We start from the raw sequence: 19,150 nt of genomic DNA on the forward strand, positions 1-19,150 counted from the left end.
CCCCTCGAATGTGATTGGACAAGTGATGGTTCGGTCTCCAGTGATTGGTTTGCGGGTGTTACAGGAGCCACGTTGATTGGTCAGTCACGTTGGTCAATCACGGGATGGGACAACTGTCATTTGCCACCGCGCTGTGACGCATTCAATTGTATGGGAAAGTTGTAAATGCCAGTTTTGTGCGGTATGTTCCCGTTTTAAATCATTTAATAAGATCGTGGTTATATTTAGAGCAGGTATTATTTTCAAATTAAATAATTTTTTTTTAAAAAAGCAGGTATATCTTAATGAATATAATTCGTTAAATGACAAGACACACTTGCAGCACTACTGTGGACGACACTTCGTTTATTTAAGAAATGTACAATGAAATGTGTCACTCTCTAACATGAGTTATCAGTTGGCAGGCTAAAGAAAGTCAACAAAACAACACGACTTTATGGAACTCCGTTTTCTAGATAATATGGGTGAATTATTTTCAATTGCTGTGAACACATATTGAATCGTGGCTCCTGCAGGAAGTGAAAGCCACAGCAGACAATTGAAAAACGTAGGATGCAAAAGACATCTGCTTGGTGTACAGTCTGTGTGCTAGAATACAAAGTAAGATGTGTGACAGGACTGTGTTTCGCGTCCATGTAGAATACAGGTTATTACAGATCTGATGGTGAAACTATGGCCTGTCCTTTCCCGCTGATTAAATTGCTGTACTCACCCGTGCAACCGCAGACAAGCGCTGGGTGCAGCCTCCACCATGCTGTTTGTGTAATTAAGCTGTGACTCATTAAATTATAGGTTCCTGGTATGAGTGCAGTGCAAGTGATGGAGAACAAAACCCATAGTGCTTGTTCTATGCAGCAATGCATACCAAGGCACAGTCGAAGATGCAATGAGGCAACTAAGTAAGTCAGTCACATCAAGTTTTTAAGTAAAATGTTTATTTATTGTGGCCCCTTTCCAACAAGTAATGCAAGTTTCACATCTTCAGAGTGTATCTTTTGATTCTTCAACTCAAAATAATGCAGAGATAATTTATTTTATTTAAAAATCCTGGTTTTAGCTTCATTCCAAATGGCCTTTTTAGTGTCTGTAGCTTTAAATATGCTAATATGGCGCTGTACACGCCCACTTCAGGAAGAAGACTCTTTCTGGTTGTTCCAAAACACATACTTTTTAAAATTAGTTTTTCTTTAAGGCATTCTAGAACTGCAGCTGCACTTCCAGAATACATATAGTTTCATGCAGTATGCAAACAGCTAGGACATACTACTTTGTCATTATATTGCGCCTTAAACTGACCGTTGCAGTCTTTAGTGTACAATGAGTTATCATCTGTCTGTGTGCCCTCGGTGGGTTCAAGCTTGTTCACACTCAGCGAGACACTGTGAAGTAACTGCACAGAGAGTAGCCAGAAAAGTATGCTGGTTTACATACTGCAAAATCCAGCTGGATGTAGTACTACAGCCGAGACATAATGCTGGGTACTATAAATGAGACATACTGCATCTTTTCTTTTTTTTTTCTGCATACTATATTGTATGATAGTGTGGATACTTGAATGCACTCCCTCTGCAACAGAGAAGTATAGGAGGAATATAGTTGACTGCACAACAACTGATTGATGGACTTTCTAATGTCCTTAACTTTCCATATTAGCATTTTACATGGAAATATCACTAAATCACTGCATAGTCTGTGTTTTTAACTGACTGCTGGTTAACATGTGGTCTGAATGGGCTTTACTTCAGTCACCATTTCATACTTTGTTGCATTATCAGACCACAGAAACAGGAAAATATGTAAATGAGAACAGCTTTAATGGGAATTTGGCTGTATGAAAATGTAATATACATGATCATACCTTTACTGTAGTACATCCAGGGGCAAATACTGCACTTTCTACATTTGACTGACAGCTTTACTTTCACTCTTTTTAGACTTCAGTTTTTCATACCCTTCCACAGTGGTGAAACTCATGCATATCTAGACTTGTAGATACTGAATGTTTGTGATGAACTGAAGGATTCTGTGTTTCTTTATAGCCTTTAAAAAATTCTTTTGCTTCTTAAGATGTATAAATGATTTTTTTAAAAAATGGATTAGCTAGAAAATGCATTGTCACAAAGGCTGAAAACACGGCAGTTGTTTCTAAATTCACAGGATGGTGAATCATGATCTTATAGAATTTGATGTAGGATGGATGCAGGGTATAAAGTAGTTAGAATTAACTCAGCTTTAATCATCCACAGCAGTAAAATGCAACATGTCACCTTGAGGTTTTGCTTTTGTGGTTTTGCACCATCCAGAGAACAGTTGTCCCTTTCTTTTTTTTTTACCTCATCAGCCATACATTTAGCCGTCAAGAGGGCCACTACTAATTTTAGAGAACTTTAAATTCATACTCTACTTTAAAAAAACAACAACATGTAGGTCTTAGTCTGTTGAAATAAAAGCTAACCTAAAAGGATATTTTAATTTCCTGGCAGCATATATGAGCTTAGAGAGCCCTAGAATCAGTTGCTGTCTGCATGGTTTTAAATTATTCATCAGAACAACTGTTTAAAATGACACCACACCATCATTGTTTTTATTTTCACCAAGTTCTCCTCCTCCTCCTCCCCTAAGGCACGGAAAATCAAAGCCAAATCTCATTAGGAGGTTTGAAATGTGGAGGTGAAACACAACCTGGTGGTAAACAGAGCCATCTCCTGCTGAAGGAGAGGCTGGCTGCTGTGTGTGAGGAAGCATCCCAGGAAGGAGAACAGAAGCCAGCAACATGCAGATTTTAACCCAATTTCTTGTAAGAAACCTTCACAGAGACTGACTTAAAATAATTATTCTTACTGTGCAGTATCATTGGTTTCTAGACAGTGAAGGGCATGGTTATTTAGAAATCTTATCACAAGTGCAATGCACAGCAAATAATATCGCCTCCCGAAGTGATGTAAGCTGCATGTCCTAATAGAAATATAAAGTACAGTATTGCCTTTGATTTTCCACAAGTGATCAAGGATAGTGTACAAGATGCAGTGCTTGCGATAATCAAGTGTAATCACTCTTGATTTGGCAGCAGCCCTTGATGTTTCTCTATCTGTTGCTGCATCAATGATCGGCTCAGCTAGAAGATGGCCTACGCAGGCCTCTGGTCTGTCTTTGATATTTCCACCCCTGCGCTGGGGCTTAAGCAGATGAGGCAATTTTGCCTTTCATCTTTCTTTTTTCCAATTTCATTCTTAGCTGTCAGTACTTAATTAATGTTTTTGCCGCAATTTTTCAACCTTCACTGCTGATGACAGAGATGGCGTGTGGCTATTTTTATTATCAACTCGTTTCATGGAGCCAGACTTTGGCTTCTAGTTTGTATTCTGAGCCTTGTGACAGGAACCTGATGTGGCATTTGGGGAAAAAAGCATCAGCCATCATAGGCCAAGCTGCATATGAAGACCGATGCTATCAACTAAGTCGTTTAGGGTCATAATTTGCCGGAATGTTTGAGATAAGAAATAAAAAAGCTGTCAGGTTCAAGCACTTGGCCCTCTTTTCGATAAAATAAATGCGTGGTTTTAATTTCTATAAATCCATCCATCACTCTGGCAAGTATATAAGCTCTGTAGTAAATCTAATGTCATGTAATGAGCTGTATGAATACCAAAGACTTACAGAAAATATTCAGCTCACCTTAAAAAGATTTTGGCTACCTGTGAAAAGTGTTACCCAGTGATTTTCACTCATGCATTATTCGTGAGAGGTAGTGTTCAATTGAACCAGATCAATATTGTAAAAGTGAAAGAAACACAGCAGATATGAAGGGCGTATACGTCTCTGAGTTTATTCACGGAGGAGTGTATGATGAAATCTGTGGGAAACTGCTCCGTCCACACACAACTTTTGTAAAATTAAGTTCATCCAGTACAACCAGATCAGGTACAAGATCGAGAATCTTCTGAGCTGCCTTGGATGGGGAGGAAAACGTTGGCTTCCATTGATGGTCTTGTACTGAAAATGGAGTGTCCCAGTTTGTTTTTAATCATTACAGCACATTCACAAGTTTCAAAATGGAAAAAAGTCTCGACAACTGCACAAACAGTTTTTTTTTCTCTCTTTTGTTTTTTTTTTTTTTGTCCCAGGACTCAATGCATAGGATTATACAGTTAGAATACAGTATTTCAATGTGTTTTACAAAGATTTATATGGTATAGGAAACAAGAAATAAAAATAATAACTGCACAGCAGTAAGAAAGATCATTTGTCGAGTATAGATAGTCATTTATCGTACACACTGTGGAATAGCTTAGAAACACAGGGCAAAAAATTAACACCATTGGAACAGTTTTGCGCTATATTCAGTCTACATAAGGATACCCTTTTGACTTCAGACTAATTTAGGAATGCCAGACATTTTCAAGGGAAACCCAAATCACATTGGCCACTGTTTTACATTTATTCATTTTGGCTTTTTGCCTTAGCCACCAAAGTCCTACTAAGCACACACCACAGACACCCAAAGGAAATGCACACATCAAAACTGCAACCAGAAAAGAAATCATACTGAAATGTCTTCAGCCTATTGGCACGCAAACGGCTGCAGCAGGGCATCTAGCATTTTAGACAGCACACATAAGATCACAAGTCCAAGTACATTGCTGTGTCTATAGCACTATCATCATCATAATCACCTAGGTTACCAATAGAATAATTTAGAAACAATATATATGTATCATCCTACTCAATAAGGCACATTTTCGGTTAAAGAAAGGCTCTGAAAGAAGCTTCTTGCATCAACTCTGTCAGTGAGAAAGGAGTCAGCAGTAAACAACAGCGGAGACAAGGATGGAGTCTGCAGTCGGCATGCAATTAAGATCAAAAGCCTCCCCTGCTGATTCCATTATACAGAGTGCCACTCTGCACTGCGCTGAGTGGGCAGTGCCAAGTGCTGTTGGTCGGGATGCCAGGGTGCCATGCTGAGACAGCAGGCAGGCAGGCTCGAGGTCTGTGCAAACCTCTCTCTAGCCAAGGCAGGAATCGTTAACATTCTGGGGTCTCTGGAGCTCGTTATGCTCTGTCAACTACACACATCCATGATCAGATACAGGGAGTACAATTAAATCATCTGTCAACAGCAAGACCTACAATTTAGGGATGGCGTTTAATGGCCCAAGAAATCTCAAACCCTCGTTCCTACGCCGTCGACGCCTCGGCTCTGACATTGACATATCAATATTCCAATTACTATAACAATTATGTACATGATTGAACCCAACCTCCCCAACATCATACAAAAGGCTAAAACCACTATAATTTGTTCAGAACATGCCATTGAACTACCAACTGCATCTCTGGCAGATTATTAACATCAGCAATAGGCTATTTCATAGCTTTAGAGGCAGAACGCTTGAAGAATATTTGGAACATTACATGGGTAACACTAAAAAAACAATGGCACTCGAAATCATAAACGCAAACAATGCATGAATCAATTTGGATAGTTTTTAACATATTGCTGAATTGCTACTGTATTCAAATACATTTTGTAAGCTAATGCAACTGTTGATTGTGGCTCATGGTATACTGACATTATTGCAGGGCTAATATGAGTGACATGGCTCCATGGCAGAATAAAGCTGCTTCTTGCTGACACTTAAAAGAAAAAGTTTTATAGCAAAGAAGAAATATCTGAAGAGTCATTAACTGAAATGTCTTAAAAAACATCTGAAATGTCCTTCTGTGCTTTTGTTGAAGTGGAATGTTTCATGGCACTGTACAATAAAGGGAGACAGACTGTGCTATTATCGATTTCCACAAGCACAAATGGCAATCCAGGTCAAAGCAAATCTGAGTCAAAAGCAAAATATTTAACTCAAACTTTTTTGAAACTACCCGTGACCTGTCATTCATATGAGCCTGTACATTGCTAGATTAACCAGTGTCCTTGTGAGGACCCTTTGGTCTCTGTCATAAAGCTCTGTGAGAGCGCAGGCTCCAGTGTGTTACCGGGTATGGGGGATTAAAATGACAGAAAGCAGGCGTCCCTTCGCCCTCACGCCTGACAGTAGGCATCCTGTGTGTGCATGCACATTCCCACACATTCACACGTGAACACACACTCAAGTTCAGCAACACGCGCTCTTGTTCACATGTTGCACTTCACGCAGACGTCGACGCACACACAGGCTAATAAAAACACTATCCGCACCACAGGTGATCCATTTAAAAAGATATTTTTTTTCCTTATAAAGCTTTCCGCATAAAGACTGCACAATAAAAAAAATATATAATACAACTCTTAAAACCTTTTCTACACAGAGAGAAATTGAACATCTGATTATCTCCTATGCCAGTGTTCCACAGAGGAGCTTAATTCTCAGAGAGAGTTCTCCCGCACTGCATTGTGGGAGTAATATTCAGTGAAGCATGAGTGAGCGCGCAGACCTTTAAGGTTTGGCAAGTAAGCTTTAAGGCGTACCTATGACAGTGTAACCCATCATTTTCTTCCCCTCTTTTTGCTCTCTATCTGCATTTCATTATTCCCCGTTACTCCACAGAACAGAAAATTGCCCCTAGCCGAGTTGTTCAATATAGACGCCCACATGAGTCTCTTCTCATATTTCCTTGTTTTTATGTTTTATTCTCTGAAAAGAAGAAGTAAGCTCCTGTAGTCACTGGCGATATCCCTCCCTCCCTCCCTCTTTCCCTCCCCTCCTCCACTCAGTGGGTTAGAGATCAGTCACTTTGTTTTCCAGGGCGGCTGCTATCTGCTGGAGCCGCAGGGTCAGCTGTTTACTCTGGGCAGCTGGGTCCTCGTCCAGGGATGCGATGATCTGAAAGGGGGGTGGAAGGTGAGGAGGACAGACATGGAGGAGAATGGCAGAGAAGTTGGAAATAATAGGCAAAGAGGGGCCAGAGGAGGGATCAGTTGGGCGGGAAGGCAGAGGAGCAATATCGGAAGAGCAGAGAAACAAGGAGAAGGGGGACAGACAGAGAAGAGGCGCAGGACAAAGGGGAAGAAAAAGGGTGGAGAGTGGGAGGAGAGGATTGTGTTATTTGACATCAACAGTCACGTCATTTAAGCTGTTATTGTTTGTGAGCCCCACTTAGGGGAGACTGACAGCCCCATTTGTTTATCCAACTTGTTCATTAGGTTTTGTTTATCCCCTTTTCGTGACCTCAAGTGGCAATGCACAATGGACGTTTAAAAATCAATTCCCAGAGCAATTTTCCAATTCACATCCCACAGAAATGCTTTCAATTAAAATTTCATACAATCACTCTTCTGGCATATCAAGAGTGAAGAGAGAAAAAAGGAAAAGCAATAATATAGTGGGCAGTAGTGCATTCACTGGAATAGCCTCCTTTGGGTGCGATAGGAAAGAGAAGGACCTCTTACCCCATCATAGTATTTGCTGGCGTACTGGTAAAGCTGATGGAGAGCCACTTGTGTGTTCAGTTTGTCTGTGTGAGACTGGAGAACATAAATGACAATTTAAAGGTTAAAGAGGAAATGTAACGAAACCATAAAACTGCACACAGCTGAATGAAGTGCTTTTTCTTTCCGTGTGTGAAAGGTAACTCAGTTTGCAGAGGCAATGGAGAAGCAACAGAAAGAAAAACAATCTGATCTCTGTTAAAAGCTGTGCTATTGTATTATTTACCACCAGACATTAAAGTTATAATTCTAAAGACTTTCATAGAATCAAACTCTGCTTTGGTTCTATATTGCTAGGAGACCAATTACTGGCTTAGTTTTTATTTTTATTTTTTTTATTATGGCAAGATGAGTTTCTTTGGCTGCACTTTAAACAGATACTTCTGGTACATTTCAGACAAAGTAGCTCAACTAGTCTGGCACAGTGAGTAAAAGACAGATTTATTTTTTAAACAGAAAATGTTATGTGCAGCATATTCCAAATAATTACACACACACTCAAAAGTGACTCCGTGTCAATTCTATGGTTTGTACCTGCTGCATGAAACTTTCCCGGTTAACTCATTAGAACAAAATACTTACTCCAAAAGTTAACTACAACTCCCAATTTGCATTTTGGCAAGAAATCAACAAGCTTAAAAATGCTACATTCACCGCTAATGATGGGCACAATCTGCAGCTAAAATTAAAATGTGAATTTACTCTGTTAAACCACACTTGCTGCGACCATTAAACCGGCCAGGTCTGAAATCTTCGGGATTGTAACTTTGATAGCGATGTGCGCTAAATGGTAAGGAAAGTGACAGATGTGTTTCTCACCCGCGACACCTCTGCCAAATGAGTGTTCATATCCTGGTCACTGACGGGCACCATCTGCCTGATGCCCTTGTAGTAACTACACACACACAAACACACACAGAGGAGACAAGAGGTGGTAATTGCTCCATGATGTAATTGTTAATAATTGTTAATGAAAAGTGTTTCACAGTCTGGAGGCATTTTAAACTCAAAGTGAAAACAGATGGAAAGTACTCACTCATCCACCATCTTTTTGTAGGTGGAGATCTCCTTTGCATAGAGTAGTTTGTTACTTGGAGAGTCCTAGAGACACAAAAATGGATGTACAGCGTTGAAAATGACGGCACTTCACAGCAACTGACCTATGACATTCTACTTCTTAATCCATTTAACGTCTCATGTAATCCACTTTGTTGTCATCTTGTTCATCTTTTCTCCCATTTTCCCTCTTGCTCTTTCACCTCACTCCTCCTCCCTCCATATCCTCCTCCTCCGTTCATTCACTTCCACTAACCCGGCTGAGTTTGTGCTCGCTCTTGGTGCAGGCATCCATGAAGGTCTGAGCGATGACGGAGAGCGAGGCGTCCACCACTTCAGACACATGGACATCAAAGATGAAGTGGGGATTCTTGAGGATGTTCACCCAGAACCGTAGAGGCAGGCTGCACATGGGAAGAAAAAGAGCAAGAAATCAGTCTTTCATCACGGTTGTTATCATTATTTTTTTACTGCAGAATGGGGGGAAAATCTCATCAACCACATTACATCTATGAATTCATTTAAGTCAGAGAGGCATTTCATGTGTGAGAGCACTTGCCTGAGGTGCAATTGAGTGCAGTACAAGATAATAACAGGGATGAAGAAAAGCTTTTCTTGTAGGTGTCAGTTTATTCAGAACAATACCCTTGACTGTCAGTTTATATTACTATTTCACATGATCCTGACCTCAGTGAGAATTACTGCGTTCAAAGAAAATGAAAAGAGAGAAGAAAAACAACACCTCTGAAGACTTCTTTCTTAAAAACAAAAGGGAGATGTGCGAAGCAACAGGCAGCGATGCTTGTCTACTCTAACAAATAGTGATTAGAAATGCTAAAAGAGCTGCAAAACTTTGACCTTTGAAATTTCTGTTCTGCTTAACAACCTAAAGCGCAGGCTAAGCAATGCTCGAGTACACTCGCTAATTTCCCTTCTGAGCGGCAACACGCGAGCTCTGTGCGCTTCTTTTCCAACCTCATACCGGCTTGCGAGATTCAAAAGAACACCCAAAATACAGTAGTTTCCAAAAAAACTCTCCTCCCTGATCGGTGTGAACGTCCCGTCATCCGAGACACATTGTGTAAAACTCATAGTGGTTTGGTGATATCTCCTGGGGAAGGCTGCAGTGAGAATACAATAGAAGCATAAAAATAGCAATGTTGCTATAATCACAGAATTAAATTATCCTGGGACATAATTACCATGTTTGTTTGTTGTTATGCCTCATACACACATTCATATTTAATACGTAGCCCTCAGTTGATTTGATAAACAGAACGGGTGGATGCAGAATGTGGTGTGGAGTGTAGTAAGTAATTAAATCGCTCATCTCCTGTCCTTGTGTGGGTGCTCTCTTGCCAGCCTCGCGTCAATCACTGGCATCTACATGCAACACGTCGTCTTGTATGCTTGAGCCTTAGCCGACGTGACACTAATTTATGCACTTAAATGTCACATGGGAGCAAGGGGATTGCAAATGCAAACTAAGTAAGCTGAAATTGTGCATTTGTATTCAGCTCTTTCTGGGATAAGTAAGTTTTATTTCTTGGAGGGGTTACTGTATCTCAGTCGACGGGATTTGAGATGTTGGTCAGACTCAGATTGCCGTGTGCCAGTCGTACAAATATGAGGCACTTGTGCTTCATTTGAGTGGTTCCATTTTATGCTACTTTATACTTCTGCTGCTACATTTCAGAGGCAAACATTATACTTTCTACTCCAGGACTATTAATTGGCAGTTATAGCTATGAGGCACTTTTCAGATAAAACGCATTTACGAAATGGAATGCATTAAGTCTAATCGAATCATCTGACCACTAAACTGCTGAAATGATTCAATTTAAATAACAATTTATGGGCCAAAGAGCCAAAACTGGGATAATATTGAATTTCTAGGTAATTACATGTCGAAGATGCATCATATGTCCACCAATTCATGGACATAGAGGGAATTATGCTGGGGGGAAAAAAGTGCTGTTCTTTTATCCCACTGAGGGTGAAAAGATGTCAGACATGTCAACGAGTGTTTGGACTATTTCATGTAGATCGCACATTTTCTTGGGAATGTCAAAACAAAACAAAACAAAACAAAACTGTAATGCCATGCAAAGTATTTCCACAAGCACTCAGATAAGAGGTCCTCATGACTAGTATAGTACTTTATCTTTGTAATTTCTCTAAGAAAACGTAATATGAAGCAGCATTTCGTAACTATTGTTAAAATCCTGTTAACAGCAGGTTTAAATAACAATAAAGAGTCTTAATTGAAAAGCTGAGAGTACATTTACAGTTTCTCCATTACAAGAAGCTGAAAGAAAAGAAAAGAAAAAAAAAACGGCACTACGCAAACGTAAAAATGGCTGCAATGTAACAAATGTCAACAATTTTAGTTGTGCTCATTGTCTAATGATGCACATCTCTAAGCAGGAAAGATTTAATTGATAACTGTGCTTAATATTTCCTTTTGAAACAGCACAGAGTAAAGAACAGTTCAAAAAATCAATACAAATTAGTGTTGTTGAATCCTTTTAACCCCGTTAATTATTCCATGACCCCTTGGACTTATCTATTGACCCCGTCTAGGGGTCGTGACATCAGTACAGGAGCCACTGTGCTAAATTAACTGTATTCAAAGCGGTTAAAACTAGTTCCCACTCAACCAATTACAACAGTAAAATACTGCTAATGTGCTAATAAATGCACATGGTATTAACAATTTGTCAGATGTAGCTACAGACAGTCATACAGGACATTTTCTTCCTGCATCATAGTGAGTGAGCGAGAGAGAGAGAGTGAGAGGGAGAGAGAAAGGACGCATACTTTAAAAATGACTATTAGAGTATGCAGTCGTGCCATATTATTACCTATTAGTCTTCCAGATATGGATGGTTTCCTCATCCACATTGTTGTGTTTCAGCGCTTGCTCATCCAGGAAGTCAAAGAAATATTTGACAGCTGGTGGGACCACTGCCCCAGAGCACAGCACGCTGCGGAAGAAGTCATCCACAAACTGCTGCAGTGTTCCCTGAAAGGGGCCACAAATAATGTGAGACAGGGCAGAGACAAAGAGCACAGCCAGAAATATCAAAGCCAAGAGACAAATCTATTTGCACGCAATGGGAGTGTAGAGATTGAGGTTTTTAAGAGTATTTTTGTATGTTCTGCCCTTTGCCAACCCAGACGCCACCAAAGTTGGCTTCAACTTGTTGGAAAAGCACAAATTACTATGTAGTCACTGCATTAGACGACTACTTAACACATTGCATAAATGATCTGTACTGTACCTTGACTGAGAGGAGTCGTGTTAGATAGATCTCTGTAATGGCTTTGGTCATTGACTTGTCCTTTATGCTTCCTCTTTTAGATTTAATCTCATCCAGTTCGTCTGCTGGCCTCACCAAGTGAAACACTTTATCATCTTCCAGCAGAGCATTTCCTAATGGGGGAAAAACAACACATTAAACTTTCCTCGAACAATTCGGCTTCTTATTTATTCATGCACCCTCTTACAGAACATATTCAGATGATGAAAAATGGGAGGGTGTTTATCAAGTGAATCTGAGTGCAAAGAGAATATCCAAAAAAAGAAAATGCTAAACAATCAACTATGCTGAAATGTACATAAAAAAGGCTCAAGATAAAAGTGCGTAACATTTCAGCATAATCTCCAACTGTGCTGTACATAAAACAACATGTATTAGCATGTCAAATGAGAGTAGGGATATTGACGAAAACCCTGGAGAAGCCAAACAAAGGAAGGCATGATATTCTCCATCTGATCTGTGTTTATGTGTACAGTGTGTGTGGATTCAGAGAGACGTACGCTCTTCGTGGTTTTCCTGGTTCTGGTCGTAGTTCTGTTGAGTGTGTAGAACTCTGGACAAAACTAATGTGGCGTTATCTCGTACCTGGAATGCAAATAAGGCTTTTGTTAGACAGACAACGCACAACGAGGCAAAGTTACTTTGCACACCTTTGAATTTAATAGGTACTCTGACCACGGTCAGCAGTCTCTTTTAGTGCCCCAGAACTAATTCCTAATCAATGCGACTGAGTGGACATGAACAGTGGGTCTTTATTGGGGTATTTACAGGCCATTTTCTTTGGCGTCAACCCATTATTGACCCCACAAATACTGTGATTAGCACTACTCTGACAGAGCCAATGAATCTATGGCAGCAAGGCCGTCGTCTGAGAACAACTGTGAGACATCAGCAGGTAGGAAGAAAGGAAGCTGAGCACCTTTGAAACAGGAGGATTTAAGTGGCTGAAAAGCAGGACAAGTAGGGGATATTCGTGAGTGACCTTTATTTTCTGAGGATCAATATAGTGCCAAGGAGATTTAGTGGCCTTCTGTTGCCACTGAGAGCCGATAAGAGCAAACCAAGACCAGGCACTTGGGAGCGCAAGGTGAGACATGAACAAAAAAATAAATAAAAAATTAGGTGATGAATGCAAACTGTGATGGAATGCCACTACCTTTGACTTTCTTTTATATTTCATTTGTGGTACAAGGAGATTTATCCTTGCATAAACATGTTTTTGTTAATAACAAAGGATGCATGTACTCCCTCACAGCACAACACCTTATGATATTAATAGCAAGCAGCACTTTTGGCACAAAACTGTTGCATTATTTCATTATTTCAGCTTCTACATAGTTTGCCAGTTATCAAAACAGGTGGCTTGCAAACAAAATAAACCATAGAGAGACAAAACTTGACGCTACTTAACAGACTTCAACGAAACAGGTCTATAAAAGGTGTTAAAGGACCGTTTTACTAACTTCCAATATTATTTTTTTGTGTATGTCGTACACTGACATCCACAAAAAATGTTGTTACACACTTTCATGAGGTATCAATGAATAGTGTCAAACTTAAAGGTAAACAAACTACAAACAAATATATACGCATATGGTGTGTGCTAATATATTCTGCAAACCTGTAGCAGACATATACACATCTCTGTGATGTACAGATCAGCCTCTGACTGAAACACCGTGAAAATATTCGACCCCATTCACATCTACGTGCCCACGTACATCTATTTACCTCCCTCCTCCCTCCTCAAATCCCTTGCTGTATTCAGTCTTCCTTTAAAAAAAAAAAAAAACATGTTCCATCATGACATCAAATTTTTTGTCAGTACTCACATTGTAGTGTGCCAGAGTGTTGATGCGTTTCCATCTGCCTTCTTTCTGTGACGTCAGATCCAGATCTGACAGAATCTGCCCCGTTGAGCCGGGGCGCCACTCTGTGGTGAAGGCAGGGAGAGAAAGTCCATCAAAGCTCAGTTCAGTAGAGGTGAGCTACAAGGTTTGGCAAAGTGTCACTGTATTTCATTTTTTTTCTTTTAAGATGTTTTCAAATACTTCACATTTCATCATGGGTCACTGTTGCCCTGAGGTTACCGGGATGGATAGCTGTAATAATCCAACTATCCATCCTGCTATCTGTCTGGCTCTCCCCTGGGATTTAATCACACACTTGAGTTGATTTTGGGTGAAGAAGTGACACGTCTGTATTTTCGCAATAATTGAAATTTAATTCCGAACTGCGATTTGCACTCCAACATCATCTGCATCACTGCAGACCTGAGCCCGACGCCGTCTGTGACATACTGTGTGATTCATTTACAAGTACCACCGAACATAAGGGGGTTATCTTTCCGATTCAGCATGAAAGAAGACGGATCTCTGCCTATCTAAAATGTATAAAGGAATGAGATCTACTGCGTGCGTGGAAATAAAAAACGGCTTTGATGTCGGAAAATGTCTACGGAGCTTAAGCCTTTCAAGTCAGTCCCCGATGTTTCGTACTACAGTCGAGAGCAAAACTTTGTTTAGCGATGAAGGATTTATGTTGCTGACAATGAATAACCTCTCAACCTAAAGCGTTTTTATTCCACAAACAGAAACAGAGATATTATGCGGAAATGTGAAATATTGAGGGAAGTTAAAATGCAATAAACCATCTCCGTCTTTCTTAGATAAATGCATTTCTGGTTTTATGATAAATTAATTTCACTCAGGACTAAAATAACTGTCGACATCCTCATTACTCCCAGTAAACTGCTGCATTATTCATCATTATTAAAGGTTTCTGCTTTGACTCATCTTTCTCTTCAGTGCCCTTAATTTACTCACCCAGAGTGACACTGTCGACCTTGGGCCTCTGGGAGTATGGCAGGTTCCTGTACACTTGCTCAATAATCTTCTCTTTCACCTGGGAGATGGTGTCACAGTTCAGCACCTTGACGGGCGTGACGTCTGGACCCTCGCCTTGAACCAGCACTTGCAAGGTCTGGCAAACACACACAGACACACACACACACACACACACACAAATACACATTAGGCCAGCGTGGGATAGCATGAGCAAGACACGCGCACCTCTGCTCACAAATGACAAATATGCAGAAATATTCAAACATGGCCAGAGCACCCAGCCACCCACTCGCACATACCAAGCTCTATTGGGATGTTGTCGTCATGGCAACTGGCCTTCTGTAAGCACATACGCGCACACACACGCGCAGCGCGGTGACACCTGACAGGACTCTTGTCACCTTGGCCAGCTAATGACCAAGGTTCAGTGGGAGCAAACTCTGACCCACCTCACCACCCACACTCAGTCAGCTCCGTTAGCGATAACCAACCACTCAACAGATCTAAACGGGGTGGGGGGCAGGAAAATCAGATCGAAAGCGGCAACCTTGCCAGCCCATCAGCGTTTGAAGTGAATGGGAAGAGCACGCTGTGATTTAAAGCCAATGGGAAACACTGCATCTGGATGTGAAATCTAGCTTGTTGCGTTTTTTTTTTTTTCTCCCCTGTGTAATTCAATCACAGAAGGCGATCTATCACAGCAGGAGACATGTAATTCAGGCTAATTTGATAATTGTCCTCGACAACGCCATTACCCATGGGTCTTTTTATTTGTGCTGACTTTAACACAAAACAGCTGTGTTCACATTAGCTTCCATTATTGAAACACGATACCAAAACGAGAAACACAGGCTTTTTCCTCGACTCCTGAAAGCTGCCCAAATGGATACAGAGCAGGTGCAGGTTGCAAGGTCGAGGAGAGGTTGAGGAGGTGGCTTGTACTCGATACTTGTACCGACTTGTAGTGCTTCAACCTTAAGCCACACGTTTCGCCGCTAGATTGGAATGTGTTGCCTGTGTCGTTTTGGAGCTGGAAACATTGACACTGAAAATGGATGTCACACAAAAGCGGGCAGTCGCCTCAGGGTTTTTTTTTTTTTTTATTATTTATTTTTCCCCCTGTAGTTGCCATGGCAACTGCACAGTGTGTACGTGTGCGTGTTTGTGTTGCTCACCAGGCACAAAACACCATGCAATCTGAAAGCAGTGTGTGTAGTGTTTTCTGACACTGACTTGCCGAATTTCTATGTATGAGTGTTTTTGTGTGTGTGTGTGTCTGTTTGTGCGTGCGTGCGTGTGTGTCCATCTCACCAGGACCGAGTACTCTACGTCGTCGCCCAACAGGCCTGTGTCGTTGAGGGTGTACTTGGCTTTCTTCACTCTGGCGTCTACAGGCCCTTTCTCGATCTGGTGCTTGATGGCTCGGAACAGTTTGTACAAGGGCTCGCCTGCAGAGTCCTGTTACACACATACCACACACACACACACACACACACACACACACACACAGACGCACAAAGCCATTTAGAAATTGCTTCAGCTGTTGTCAGGAAGCTAACAGTTGTGATTAGCAGCTTAGAGGACAAATAAATTCACATTGTCAAGATGAGCGCAATTGAAAGAAATAAAGAAATCCATAAATAAAGTCCATTATTTATTGCTGAAGCACGTTATTGCACACAATTTTGGTATTGGTGATTATGGGCATTCGCTGTTGAATTACATTTTACAATAAATTATGGATGTAAACACTGCCTTAGACGAGAGTTTGTTCTATGAAACATCAGAAAACAATGCAATATGTTCATCACGGTGCCGTAGAGCTTTGTGTGTTGTTAGCACACATTTAGTTTTATCCAACCAAAGCTCCAAATTATGAAATATACTAAAATATATGACAAAGACAAATAACCGAAATGTCTCATTTTGAAGCTAGAACCATTAACTGGTGTTGCATTTTGCTTGACAAATTACTAGAGCATCAAAATAATCAATTTAACTCAATTTTCTGTTGATTGGCTCAGTGATTATTTGATCAGTCATTTCAGCTCTAGTTATAACATTAGCTTTAATACATTTCAATTGACCCACAGCCAGTTACCTTCAAAAACTGGTAAAGGCAGATGGACATCCAGTTGCACAGCATCCTTTCCACAACTGTCTCTGACCTAAAAAAACACAAAAAACAACATATTACAATAACAGTTTTTCAAACAAATAAATGAAAAATTATTATTATTATTTTGTCTATTAATGCTATATGTCAATAAGTAGTGATTTGGACATCCAGAGAGAAAAATGTGACACTTATTAATTCCATATTGGTAAATTATTATGCTAAGAAACTCCTGAAAAAAACTCACTTCTTTAGCAACAGATTTAATGCTGTCACTGGCTGTTTTATGTGAGCTCCGTTGTGGAGTTTGAGTATTTTTTCTTTACATAGTTTGGGATACGTTTCATGTTATAATTAGTATTTATAAGTCTGTGTACTGTGTTTTACTGCCTGCACAACAAATTTACCCCAGAGAAAATTAAAGTTAAAGGTCAAAGTGGAATGAGAGGTAACTCTCACTATGAATTATTCCCGCTGTATCCTCTTGAATATTTTGAAAAACTGCTCTCTCAAGACGCTGTTTTACAAAATATCAGCAAGGGAATATTCTGGACAGCTTGTCAGTGTCAAGATATTTTAATTCAAAAAACTCACATCGGTGGTCACTTGACAGATAGCCCATCATAATGTCAGATATCCACCAGTGGCGCTCGTTGTTAGCTCGTAACATGCCTAATTAAATGTCTTGTATATAAGGGGCCTGTGTTGGCACAATGGCCTAATCAGCATAATGAGCTTCTCCATTGGGGGATAATTAAGATGTGTACTTGCAAAACAGCCAGTCACAGCATGCCTAGGCACAGCAGACAGTTCAGATCACATAACCCCCCCCTCTCGGCAGCGATGACTGACTGTACTGTCAAACAAGTGGGTCCTGCTGAGGGAGGGGAGCCGACAGTCAGCAGATCGCTTGACCTTGACACGATCATTATTGTGAATAAATGGTCAAGATCAAATAACGCTAAAATTAAAGTTTCTCCTCTTAAGGCTATTTACTTCAATCACATTAGTCAGTTGAATGCTTATAGACTCTAATTCAACAAAGAAATGATGAAATATTGCCACGGGAGAAAAACACTGAGCAATTAACATTGGGTAAAATCAGAGAAAGACATCTACACTATTTGGCAAGTTCCTCAAAACAGCAGTTAATTTCACAATAATTAGCTAGATTCTATCCACATATTAATTTCAAATCATTTTGAAATGATACATAACAGTTTTCTTCACTTGAAAAGGGCAATTATTAAAATAGAATTATTGTTAGATGTTGTCTCAAGTACTGAAGGCGATCCATAGTTTGGCTGATGACTTTAATTTAATGAGAAATCTCCACCGACTAATCATCTCGATGCAGGATTTTGCACAGAGCAACTTGTAGAGAGTCAACATTATAAACCTATGTCCTATTGGTCACAAGCTTCAGGATAAGAAGATGAATAAGATGAAGTAGAACCATCCAGCACATTGTGCTCGGACTCCAAGAAGGAAAGAAAAAAAAAAAAACAGAAGGAGGAACAGAAGGAGGAGGACTGGAATAGATGGAGCAGCAGTCTGGCTCCTGATAGTGGACTACTGTAGTCAGTGCGAAATTCAACAGAAAACATGGCAACAGAATGAAACAGTCCGCTGCATCTTGAACCGAATCCCAGTCTGCCTCAACTGGTTGATAAAAGCAGTGCCAGAGTTTAGATATGGGGCGACTCTGATTATAGAGCTGCAGAAGGAGGACATTTCACAATCTCAGAGCAGAAGTTGCTAAACAAATCAGCCAGAACAGAGGCTCTGCGAGGCTGTTGTGAGGCAGTGGCGCTCTGAGCTAAATGCTTTTCCATGCTGAAATGCTCACAAAGGAAACACGGACATTCTGAGTTTTAGAAGGGGCAATGTTTACCATTCAAATTTAGACCGAATATGGATTTTTAAAGCTACTATGTTGGTGCCAAATTTCATGGCAGCCATTTTATTACTGAAAACCAAAAAAAAATGTCACCTTTCATGTGGCACAAGAGAAGTCTGGGGATCAGAAAAGCCTGAATAAAATGTTAATTACTCTTGTCAGCACTGAGATATTTTACTGAAGTGAAACTGACCTGCTGGTAAATAAAAGGACAACACACACAGTCATCCTCAAATGTATTCACATCCTCCCATTAAAGAAGGAAAAAAAACAGCTGTCAGTGAAATAAGTTTAAATTGACAAAAGTAATAATAAATAAAAATTTTATGAAAATCATGACATTGCTTTTGAATTGTGGCTCAACAGAAATATATAAAAAAAACAAAACAAACAAACAAAAACAAGCATGATGGGACCCATAAACTAATATTTTGTTGAACAACCCTTTGAGCCAATCACTGCAATCAAGTGTTTTCTGTAACTCTCAAT

The 19,150-nt window shown here is 40.2% G+C and overlaps 1 protein-coding gene across 1 annotated transcript in view; it reads right to left on the minus strand.

The window, feature by feature from the left end:
- Positions 1-3,801: 3,801 nt before the first annotated feature.
- Positions 3,802-19,150, minus strand: part of plxnb2b (plexin b2b) — a 123,370-nt gene continuing 108,021 nt past the window's right edge. The window contains exons 26-37 of the mRNA XM_008276119.1: positions 16,747-16,813; positions 15,957-16,103; positions 14,625-14,781; positions 13,632-13,732; positions 12,300-12,384; positions 11,761-11,912; positions 11,341-11,501; positions 8,733-8,880; positions 8,457-8,521; positions 8,240-8,315; positions 7,382-7,456; positions 3,802-6,815 (exon numbers count right to left, since the gene is read on the minus strand). Coding sequence (XP_008274341.1) covers positions 6,711-6,815; positions 7,382-7,456; positions 8,240-8,315; positions 8,457-8,521; positions 8,733-8,880; positions 11,341-11,501; positions 11,761-11,912; positions 12,300-12,384; positions 13,632-13,732; positions 14,625-14,781; positions 15,957-16,103; positions 16,747-16,813 — 1,339 coding nt within the window. The 3' untranslated portion in view covers positions 3,802-6,710. The remainder of the gene's footprint in view (positions 6,816-7,381; positions 7,457-8,239; positions 8,316-8,456; positions 8,522-8,732; positions 8,881-11,340; positions 11,502-11,760; positions 11,913-12,299; positions 12,385-13,631; positions 13,733-14,624; positions 14,782-15,956; positions 16,104-16,746; positions 16,814-19,150) is intronic.

Source organism: Stegastes partitus, unplaced genomic scaffold, assembly GCF_000690725.1.
Source record: "Stegastes partitus isolate 25-593 unplaced genomic scaffold, Stegastes_partitus-1.0.2 Scaffold65, whole genome shotgun sequence".
In the NCBI taxonomy this organism is placed as follows: Eukaryota; Metazoa; Chordata; class Actinopteri; family Pomacentridae; genus Stegastes; species Stegastes partitus.